This window comes from Leuresthes tenuis, unplaced genomic scaffold (genome assembly GCF_036924035.1).
Source record: "Leuresthes tenuis unplaced genomic scaffold, fLeuTen1.0.hap1 SCAF_21, whole genome shotgun sequence".
Lineage (NCBI taxonomy): Eukaryota > Metazoa > Chordata > Actinopteri > Atheriniformes > Atherinopsidae > Leuresthes > Leuresthes tenuis.
The window spans coordinates 27,903,738-27,915,845 of NW_027325375.1; the positions used below are offsets into that span (position 1 = coordinate 27,903,738).

General features: G+C 38.8%; 1 protein-coding gene across 3 annotated transcripts in view; it reads right to left on the reverse strand.

Moving 5' to 3' along the window:
- The window catches only part of LOC140280172 (glutamate receptor 3-like), a 73,859-nt gene that overhangs the window by 58,472 nt on the left and 3,279 nt on the right, over window positions 1–12,108 (reverse strand). For all 3 annotated transcript variants that reach the window (XM_072375460.1, XM_072375461.1, XM_072375462.1), the window contains exon 3: window positions 822–1,061. In XM_072375460.1, the coding sequence (XP_072231561.1) occupies window positions 822–1,061 (240 nt within the window). The remainder of the gene's footprint in view (window positions 1–821; window positions 1,062–12,108) is intronic.

A 12,108-nucleotide genomic window follows, 5' to 3' on the forward strand; every position in this document is an offset into this window, starting at 1 on the left:
CAACCAGAACTCAAGGTACAACAAGGTACAACATGCAAAGGGAAATGTGAACACAATACTTTGCTGTATGTATATTTTAACAACAGAAGCATAATATTTACCCTGTGTTGGTTCTTTTTCTAATTAAAAAAATTGAATGATTTTAATTGTTGCACATTAAGCAATAACTTAACTTCCAAAGGAAAAGAGTAGTCCACAAAAATTGTTTGAAGACCAAAATTGGCATTCATGACCATGATGTGTATGTATACTTCAGACCAGAGCTGTATCTTTGTTGCTACAGCGATCTGTGACAAGCTGTGATATATTTAATTCAAACAGACTGTTGTGCTGTTTCTTAATGCCCCCAAATGATGACTCGCAAAAGTCCCCATTTTACAGAAAAGTTGGAGGATTTTGTGCATACCCTTTACATAATCCAATTACAGCTAAATGATAATCAGAAAGTGCCTTGGATTAGGAACTCAGACAGCTGCAGTCACACTACAGCAACAGATCAGACACACCTGTGAATGAGTCATGTCTCAGAAGCAAACAGCTTCTGAAAGCCTCTCTGTGCAGGATTTGCCCACATAGAGAAGCAATTTGGGATCATTACTGTCATAGATTAAAATGTATCAGGCTACTTAGCATGAGGATTTGGGATTTACATATTAAAGCCTGATCATATACATGCTGTAGAACAACCGACCTGCATGAGCTGGGTTTGGACTACCACTTACTTTCTCCACATCCCTCTGCTTCAAAATGTTGCTGCAACAGCTCCTGAATGTAAACTTGTGGTGTTTGCATAGGTGTGTGTCAGCGTACAGCACACTCACCTCTGTCGGTGTCGTAAAGATAAACAAACTTCTCCCACTTGTAGTGGTCCAACAAGTTGAGAACAGCTCCTCTTAAGCTGGGCCTCATCTGGATGACAAACTGCACATCCGTGTCGATGGGGAAGCTGGGCGTAATGAAGGAGGTGTGCAGAGCCCCGCAGAAGGAGGTCAGCGTGTTCATGGACTTCCGGTCATAGAAGCCGAAGATGGCATAAACTCCTCTGGAGAACTGGGAGCAGACTGGTGACACAGACAAATACCAATTAAGGACAAAGACTAATGTACAAACAAAAGGTAAGATTTATGATAAGCTCCTGTTGAAATGTCAACAAGAAGATAAAATCAACCTTAAAAACTCATTTTGTAACATACTGAAAGTTCAAATTGCTGAGTCCAATAATGACCAGTGCAGACATATATTATTCAGGCAACATTAAGAAATTCTTAATGACATTAAACATGTGAGTGACATAGCAGCAAGCTGAATGAACGTGTGCCTTGTGGGATGTCTGCTCCCCGTGGCCAGCCTCTGCCGCCCACTGCCCTTCACTTCTCCTTGCTCTAAATGCAACTGCTTGGGTAATCAACTAGAAATAATGGGGAAGTCAGTGCACTGGCCACAGCTTTTAATGGACAAATACCCCGAAACATGAACGTGCAAATGCTCGAGCACTGGACTGTGCTGCAATATAAAAGATTTATAAACAGCTTTATCTGCGGCCACCCTGTGAAAATGAGTTTTGGCCGTAAACACACAGCAGACAGGTGGTCTTACAAGGTGTTAACTATTCTATTTCATTTGTTCATAATAAGTGGGTTGAAAGAGACTAAATAGGGCAGAATCCAATATATGACCCATGGCCTAATGTTAGTAATAACTGAGGAAAAGTGTAACGACAAAATAGACTTTCTCATAAATTTCTGGCCTTCTGCTTATCATAGATCTTAACAAATGTCAGAGAAGCAAGTCAGTAACACAAATAAATGTTAAATGAGGTTATAAGCATCTGGGTTTAATGAGATGTCTTTTTTGAGAACCAGTAGTTATTGAGAAGAAAGTGTGCCGTGTGATATGTTGTATGAACTTCTGGTGTACAAAATGTGGCTACAAAGAGTTAATAATTACAGAACTAAAGTCCCAGCTCAGCTAATAATGAATCCAGTCATTAATTCACATTAAACTAATCTGCGTTAATCATAGTTGTACATTTTGAAAAGACAATTATGACCTTAAGCTGTTATGACGTGTTGTTTCACCTTCCAAATGCGCACTTCAAATGAACATTTTTTGACACACACGACTGTCATATCTTAAAAACTGTATCAAACAGCTTCTTAGTTCATTGGATCTTCACAGTGCATACAAAAAAAATAGCCCCATCCTGCGAGCAATCAAGCTATTCCTAACTTTTATGTGGAGAGTTTAATGTGTGCTCTGCAGATTTAAAGCAGAAATCCTCAGTCTGATGGGTTGGATTGTTCATGATATGTCTTCTAATGCATACAAAAAACATATAATGGATATGTAAAAAAAAGCTTAAAACTTGACCAATACAATTTTTTTACATTCATGACAAAGTCTCCATAGAATTAAGGTGTGTTGCAGCACCCTGAAGACAAATATCTTAAAAAACACCTTACACTAAAAGCAGACCCTCGGTTCAATCATTGTCTGTTGCATTAAATCATCGGGACTCATGCATGAGGTAGCATGTGGAGTTCTTGACCTCTAGTAGTGCCATGGAGCAGTTATTTATGAGCAGCCCCTTGAGGAAACACATGCATGAAGAACGGTGATACAGAATCCTGTTCAGACCATATGGTCATACCAATGGATTAGTGAGTGGTAATACACTTGAATATGTAGCAATGTATAAGCAAAGGCAAGGGTAGAAATGCTTGCAAGCCAGCCAACAAAGGATCTGTTGAATTTATGCTAAATTATTGAAAATAAATCATCAAAAGTTCCCAGCGAGACGCTTTCAGGTATATATTTCCTACACTTGTTTGTTCAAATTAATGAATTTGTAGCTAACACTTGAGAAACAAGCAGTGAGAAACTCTATCTTGCTATAAATTCACTTAATTAGTTAAAAAGGTCCATGCTTTAAATATAACTGTTCAGAATGCTCAAATGGGTGGGAATGATTTAATTTCATTGTCCTGCTAATGCTAATGCAACTGCATGTCGATAAATGTGGTTGGTTTGAATGCTGTGCAACCAGAGCAACTTCTTAATTCTGCCACTTTTTAACACCTGTTATTGATGAGCTTTCAAGGCCTAAGTAATGCTTAGTGAAAGATTCCAAATCCAAACAAGTTGAAGAAGAGAGAGCAAAACTACAGAGCAAGGATTAGATATTTAAACCATCTCTTTTCTTAATTGTCTCGGGGAGTGTGAATCACTGGTGAATAAAGTGGACAAGCTTAGATAGCTGATGAGGACAGCTCGGGAAATGCTGTATTGTGTGTTTAACCAAGACTTGGCTACAGCAACATACTCCAAACTCTCAGACTATACAGGCAGACAGAGACTGTAGACAGAGCAGCAGGAGTAAAGCAGGGGATGGCTAACAACAGTGAGTGTAATCCTGGACATGTTACTAAGAGCAAGCATCCCTGAAGCCTGGGTGTTGAACTGTTAGCGATGAGATTCTGTTTACCGAAAGAGATCACCAGTTAGTTGTTGCCACACTAAACACCCCAGTGCTTTCACAGAGATCTCTGAAGATTTTAACTATGCTACTCTCTCTATGCTGCAATCAACGGATTTTTATCTTTATAACTTTTTGTTTTTTTTCTTTAATGATTAATACTGAAACAATATAACTTCCTATCAGCGATTCACCAAGTATCCTATATTCAATCAAATTCTTCCAACTTCACTCAGCTCTATTTGCAAAGTTGCAGCAGTATCTTTTGTTTGTCAAGCCGTTCTCCTGAAGAACTAATGAAATCATATTTGGGCTCATGAAGCCATAAACACTGGCCTGCTGGAGTAAATTCCCCTGATGTAGATACGCATCATTTACTTTATCACAGAGGAGAAGTGGTATTTTTCTGCTCTGTGCATTTCTGTTCAGAATACTAATACAGGATTTCTATGCTTGATTAATATCCAACTGGAAAATTCTGCCTCTTCTAACCCTTTGTCGGCTTCCATCTTATTCATCACAGTGCAAACACCCACATCTGCCTGTCGTTGTTATTGGTAACTTGCTTTCTCATTTCTGCTTTTTTTTATTCTCCACGACGAAAATAGACATGGCAGGCCTAAGACGCATCTACTGCAGATAAACACTTATGCTATCAGTGAGTTTGAAAATATCCAGCAAAGACCTGACACAGGACCTGAGAGATGCACCTGGACCTTTCAGTACATCCATCTACTGTTGGCCCAAGCCTCATCAGAAATGGTCTCCATGGAAGGGTGGCTGTCAAGAAGCCATTCTTAAGGAAGGGAAACAGGGAGAAAAGGCTGAGCTATGCCAAATGACACAAGAAGTGGACTGAAAATCAGTGGCAACAGGTCTTAGGAAGGATAAATCCTCCCCAGATCCCGGACCTCAACATTATTGAAGCAGTGTGGGATCATCTGACAGAGAACGGAACAAAAGGCAGCCGACATCCAAAGAAGAGCTTTGGGATGTCCTTCAAGAAGCCTGGAGAACTATTCCTGAAGACTACTTAAAGAAATGACAGAAAGCTTGTCTCAGAGGGTTCAGGCTGTGTTGGAGAATAAAGGAGCTCAGAACAAATATTGACTTTCAAACTTGGTAGAACTGTATAAATTCGTCTTTTGCCTTTGATATTGTATTTCCATATGTGTTTGTACATGTTTCAGTAAAGCACTACACTTAAAAAATGAAGGCCAGTTCAAGACCTTTGCACATTACTGCATTACTACCTTTTCAAATAGTCGGTAATATGTTTCTGAAGTAAAGAAAAAATTCACCTTCTATCACCAGGTCTGACAAGCCCTAGAAATTGACAGTAGTTGTTGTCTTCATACTCATACATCTTCTAACATTTGATGAATTTCCAAATTAATGACACTATCAAACTCCGTAAGAGCGTAAAGTAGCTGAAACAGACCTAACTCGGGAAGAATGTGGCAACCAGGTTCCTAGCTGAGGTTTTCTGTCAGTTATCCTGCTTATTAACCCAGATGTTAAATGACGTACAGCTGTGGGACAGACAACAACGTCCACTTTTATCCCTTTAAAGAATGAGACAGGAGATCATCAAATGAGGCAGCACTACTGCTGCTCCTGGACGAAGGATGCCAAGAGATCTTGTGAATGCGCTGACTCACAGACTGAAACAAATTTAGTGTTTCCTCGTGGAACCAAGCTGAACACTAAGCCGGAGAGCAAACAGCCAACCCTTTCTGTGATTTCAAGTAACGTGTTTCATTTACATCCTGCCAGTAGCTCAGGAATGTGTCGGCTTGACAGGGTGTAAAGCGGTTTTCTGTAAAGGTATTTGTCTGTATTTGATACATGAGGTGAAGTAGCTCAAAAGATTATCAGTATCAGTAGTTGTATTACTATTATATTCACCAAGAGCTAATTTTAATACTCAGCCCTTTTCTGTTTTTATAGTCATGGACGGCCTCAAGCCTTCCCAGAATACACTGGTCAGCAGAAACATGTATTATCACCCATTTATAAATAGGATTCAAGCAATTTTCTGTGGATTCTTCACAGCTCTGACTGTGTCTCTGATAACTGTGTTCATACAGAAATATTGTAAATAAATTCCAACTGTTTTCTGTTTTTTTGCCAATCAATGCCCACAATGTAGCACTCTAACGTTTTGCACAGTCTTTTGATAAAGCATGCCTTGAACGAATGTCAGATGACAGGCAAAGTCTGAGAAATACACGTGTGGAGTAACCTAAGATGTAAACTGCACATGATACTGCATTTCCTGGATGAAGCTGGAGGCTGGTGCATCTCTGCCACCATCTCTGTGTACATTTCTTATAAAGCTGTTGCAGTAGTCGTATTAGGATGCTTCATATAAGCAGATTTTGTAACTTTCCAAGTTACTTCGTCAAACACCAGAAAGCAAAACTCAACAATCTGATTATTATTAGTCTAGTATTATTGAAGAATTAGTGTAAAAAAGGACTTCTTTCATATTTGCATTTTAACTTGAATAGCAGCCTTATATCTTACCTATCCTTTAAAGTAACTTTGACTATTGGCTATTTTTTTGGGATATAAGCACCCTCTGACATCCTTCCAGAGAGACACTTGTACAGAGACACTCTGGGCTTTCAGGGATGGCTGTGGTAGAGCAAATTATTGTAAAGCGATGGTTTAAATTTAAAACTTTATTTTTTGTGTGTGCCCACAGACAAAACACATCAAGACCCCCTATCTCAGTGGCAATCATTCGCATGCAATGTTACACTAAAGATGATTTAGTCCATTTGTATAACATAAGCTATAGTAGGGGTAGCAGCATCTTTGTTGCACTTTTATCCAAGTGAAATGTCTCATTAGCAGATTTCCACATAGTTTAGTGAATTTTGAGCTTCATGGTCCCTAAATCAACAAATGTTTAAGCTACTAATGATGGTGGCATCACAAGAATAACATCTGTGGTTTTGAGCAAAACTTTTTATTGGGTAAAGTGATCTTTTTCACAGGAGACATTCTGACATGTCAAAGATGGAGAAACAAAGGTTAATTCATTACACACAGAGGTTGTCCTGCAACTTATGCATGCTGGCTACTGTCCAAACTGTCATGGCTTACTTGGGAATATCACGGAACAGAGCATTTGTCAACGTTATCAGTTCCACCAGCACTTTTTGTTCTAGGTCAAGTCGTGGTGTCTGCTGTAATAAATGGCTCCTGCTGAGAAATTTACTGTAGAAATTCTGCTTTGCAACACTGACCCATCTACGAGGTCATTTATATATACCATTTGAAATAGGGCAGGAATTTTCAAAGGCACACATGTTAGGTAACTTGGTAAGCTATCTGTCTATCATCCTGCACCACAAGCAAACTTCAAGCAAACAGATCAATGCAGTCGGTAAATTAAACATTTGCCAAAACCAGTCAGGAGAAGAGTAAAAAGAGCTTCACTGCCCATCTTCAGTGTCCATCTTTTACTGAAGCAAATGCTCCAAATTCGATATAACTGATGCTTTGAGCTTGTGCAGTAACCTCTTTAGAAGCTGCCATTGTGGGCTCTCATCACTTCTAAAACCTGCTGGTTGCTATCAGTATAGAACTTTCATTAGCAAAAACCACTGGGAATCAGCCACAAGCTCATAGCATGAAGCTCTCCAAGATGAACTGTCTTGTGATAGTGATCAAAAATACACAAATCTCACAAGAATCCAGCTGCCTTATGAGATAAATTCATGTTCCCACCAGGATGAATTGTTAGAACTTTTCACCTGTAAGCCGCACAGTGTCTAGCATCTAAATATAGTTATTTTATTGGCTCCTAATAATTAAAATCAGTAAAAACAAATTTCAATTTCATATCGGCTCCTGCGGGTCAGCACGCTCATAACATTGAGTGCAAATAAATCTCTAATAATGATTCTTAAAATGATCTTACTGGTCTCAGTTGAAAAAGGCGTGCAGTGGCACACAGTTCAAATGATTTCTGTGTAATGACATTTAAGCGTTTTATATTTTTATTCACATTATGGTCTGCGTTGTTGCACAATTTGTCTTGGTTGAGCAACCACAGAGAAAGCTTGGGGCATATATGAAGTGAAGGCTGAGTAGGTGTTTCTCCTCAGGCAGTGCTGTTACACGTTGGCTGGAGTTCCCTTTTCTCTACAGATTACAGCTTTTTAAAAGCACACAAATTTTTCCAGCGGGTTACTCCCTCTAAATACTCATCCTATACTGAGAGAACGGTAACACTGGTTGGATTAGCTCTAAATCTGAGAAATACAACTGGATACAACATGACAGAAAGAAATTCAGCAGCAACGCACACTGCAAAAATGGCCTGTGGCTACTGAGTATTATGAAGCAGAATAAACTTGAGCATTTCCCTGCATGAAGATAAAAGTGCTGCAAACATTCCACCTACACTTTCTTTACATATACAGCAAAACATTCTCCAGGGGATACTCTAACAAGAGAAGGGGATGATAAAACACACTTGATTATGCGGAAGAACCATTAAAGGTTTGTGATTTATTTTGATCAAGGAAATACATTCACTTTGTGGATTATTAACACTGTTTCCAAAAAGAATAAAACATGGAATGCTCTCACATTAAAAATACAATAGTCATCTTGAAAATGATCTTGACCTATATGTAATTCAATATTCAATTAAATAAAATAGAGTTTAAGCGATTTGAAAACCTTCCATTGTTTTGTAACTTTATTGACGTATTTATACTTTACAAAGAGTCAAAACCTCTTTGGAAACATATTTTCCAATTTGATCATTAATCAGCATTTACTATCTGGTCCTAACTGTTGTTAAATATCATTACAAATGTCTCATCGGGGACAAAATAGACTGAATAAATTACCTGTTTCTTGTTTAAAAACACAAAAAAAACACAGTGCGGCTGTGATTTTTCTTTCTTACGTTCAAAAACAAAGGCCTATACAACTTTTCCAAATTTATGAGAGCAGCTCTTCTAAATTATTCATTTTCCCGATGGCATGTTTGGATTTCTTTTACATTTCTCTGTGTTGCCCACAGCTTGTTGTCATTGAATAATCTCAGGTAGCATTTAGTGAACAACAGCAGAGATTTCAATGGCGGCCATGATGGAGGACATTGTGTAAGACTGCAACAAACTGCAGCAGCATCACTGTGGCTTGTCAGTAGTGATCACCGTCGCTCTGTTATAGCGCTGACATGTAGGCACATTCTGATGCACAGGATGAAACACTAACTGCACATCTCTAGTGGCTTGCCCCCGAAGCTATTCAGGACTGTTCTGCCATTTCACAGCATTATGACCAGCCAGCGTTGAGCGACTCAGTTAGAAGACAACAAGAAAAAAGATTCTTCCCTAAGTTACAGTAACTCTGAGCTAGTTTTGCCAGATATGAGTTGTTTTTTTGAGCGTGACTGACAATTATATCTTCAGTCAACAGATATTCAAATGAAGTTAAGGACATTCATTTAGCATCAGTATTCCCTTGTTCAAAGAAACGTGATGCATTCGTGCCGCATGATGGCTCATGAGTCACTTCTTACCCCACAGCAATGGAACTTAAAAGTTCTTATTAGACTAAAGGTCAAACATCTATTCATGTCAGTAAAAATACTGCTTAGAAAACAGCATTTGGTGCATGTATTTGCTATTTGAATGACAAATCTGATGACAACAACATGTCAGCTCTGTGCAGCTGACAATGTTCTGCCTGCAGCAGCAGTTACTCGGATATTTCCATGGGTGCATCGTTATAAAAAGATGTGCTTTTGGAGAAGTGTCTCTTTTTGTTCAAGACTAAACCCTTAAAATGCAAAAGAAATATGAGGGCTAAAATAGCACCTAATCATTGACCTCATTACTATAATGAAAACATTTTTTTTTCAGCAATTTGTTATAAATATTCATTTATTACTCTGGCCAGGGTGTGGATTACAAAAGAAACTATCATGATGAATGATCTCCTTCATGTCAAACTCCTTGACAACCTTGTTTCTGCTGCTCGTGCACTATTCATGACTTGCTAGTTCATGTGAGTACTCAAAGTTGTGATGAATTCAGTGTTGCTCTGTGTTGTTTGGTTACATTCTAGCATGTTTGTTTTACTACAGTTAAAGCAGCAATCATAAGCCACGATGTTAATTAGTGCTAATTGACATTTGTTTTTAGATATTACAATATGTTAATAAGCTCTGAAGCGCTAATTATCTAACTGAAGGAGAAAACCTCAGATGAGTAATTTCTTTCACCTCCAGTGACCTCGCAGCTTTATAAATGGAGATGATTTGTGAGTTGATTAAAAGATATTTTTCTCAATTTGAATAAACTTGTATTCGTTTTGCTTTGTTGCAGAGAAATTTCGGTATTTTTACAGTACGGGCTTTAATGTGACGCTACTAGCTGAGGCAATATAGCTCAGCTCAGTTAAATTAAAACTAGCAGTCAGTACCTCTGAAGCTAACTATACGTTAGGTTTAACCTTTTACGGCCCAAAGATCCCTGTGTCTCACCCACCTCATCACACTTTGTGAAGAACATACATGTTTTAAACCCAAAGTTGTTTACACTTCACATGGGCTTACAGGTGACTGGAACCTTGTGTTAATGGAAAATTCATTAGAAAAAACAATGGTCTCATGTTGGAGTTGAAATATACGCAATTTTTACTCCAAAAGTAGCGTGTTCAAACAGGTTTTTTTAAACATTAGTACACCTGCTAAAGCAAGCCAACTAAATCCTTTCCCGCTGGCAGTAGTAGCGTAACTACCCTCAGTAAAGCTTTGAGGGAAAAAATATATTCATAACTGGAGTTACTTTCACTAACTACCACTAATTCCCAGGAGATAAGGCTGTAACTGCGACAACATGAATGGATGGAATTATTCTGTATCTGGCAGGCCGTGTTTGACCACCATTTCTGATAAGCATGACTCTCTGAGATAATTAGACTGGTAACATTTTTTTCACTGCACCGTGGACATCATCCCCATGCAACAGGTAAAGGAGTAAACAGTCAGTCATGCAGTCAGGTAAAATAAATCAATTTATTCTCTTTTTCTCTGTGGATTGTTACAGTTTCAGAGCCTCCATGTGAGACGTCATGTCAGCTGTGCTCAGTCTTGTAGGTCAGGCCGCAGCATCCTCATTGAAAATTGGTGTAAACACGAGGTTGTGTTTCCATTGACGGTGTGTCAAGCTGGAGCTGATAAAAACCTGCGACTTCTGCAGTCATTTGATGTGGGACTGAATGCCGGTTAAAACACTTTCCCACTGCACTCAAAAGACAGTGTTAGTGGGGGTTTTGACGAGTGTAAAAAGGCTTCAAACAGTACGACCAATGCTCGCACATGTTGTCAACTGCAGAGCATTTTCTGCAAAATATTGAGATCAAATGTGTCTGAGGTTTCTAGAAATGCTAAGTGGCAAAGTTTCACTGGGCTGTCCTGTGAATAGCCCAGAAAATAAATAAAAATAGGTGTTTTTGTCTATGTAGGTTTTTGGCTCGATTAATAAGCAAGCAGTCGCAGTCTTGGTGCCAAGCTACACTCACCAACAGGTAGCTGTGGCTTCATATCTAATGTGCAGAGATGAGAGGGGCATTCTTGTTATCCAGCTTCAGGCAAGTTCCCGCAATGGTGAAAAACTCCTTTAAAGAATATACTGAAAATCTAATAGCATCAAAACAGTAAAATGCACACAGCAGACTATGAACAAATTGTCTTCACATAGAGCAAAAGTGCTATTTTCCTCTTATTTAAAATGCCTCACCAGCTCTAAAATCTACTCTTGGAATTATGTAAAAAAACACGGACATTAAAAGTCAAATGTGTGCTGCTAATACCTGCTTATACTCTCGCTATGTGAAAAATAAGGCTAAAAAATAAGTATCACATTAGCTCATAGCATCATGATTGCATACATAATCTTCCACATGTTAATCTGCACACAAGCTCTGCAAAGACTACAATGTCCTAATTCGGTTGCTTCTGATGAGTCAAAGTATTCACCACAGTGTTAACAATGCAGAAGAAGAAGGGAAGAAGGAGAAGGAGGAGGAGGAGGAGGAGATCTGGCTGCTTGAACTGGTCTGTGCTGCATTAGAGGGACTGTCCATTGCCTACACACTGAAGTGTTCTACCATTAGCCTCCGTCTGAACAGCATCACACTGGTTGAGTCACAGCAGAGGGAGGATGGATAGCTATAATAAACATTCTAATAAGAAACACTGCATAACATTGGCATTTCCTTAAGTTTGCTTTAAAATGAAATCCTCAATGTGCTTTTTCAATTTTTTTTCTACATTTATTAGCACAACTACTATACAGCTAAACAAGATTAGAAAGTAATTTTACTCTGGGTAAATGCTTGCCTGTCATGGCAGAGTGCATTTAGCTGAACTACTCTTTGGTTGTCCAGCTCTGCCTCCAACGTCATGACCTCAGTCTTAATGGATACGACCTTCCTATTTCTGCAGTTATGGATGCAATCGGTTCTGGCCTGCGGCAAGGTGTCACATCAATACATCCCACAGTGTCACTCCAGACACAAATTGTTGAGACAATAAAAACCAACAACTAAGCAAAGTTCTCTTTGTCAGAATCAATTCAATTGTGTCTTGAAAC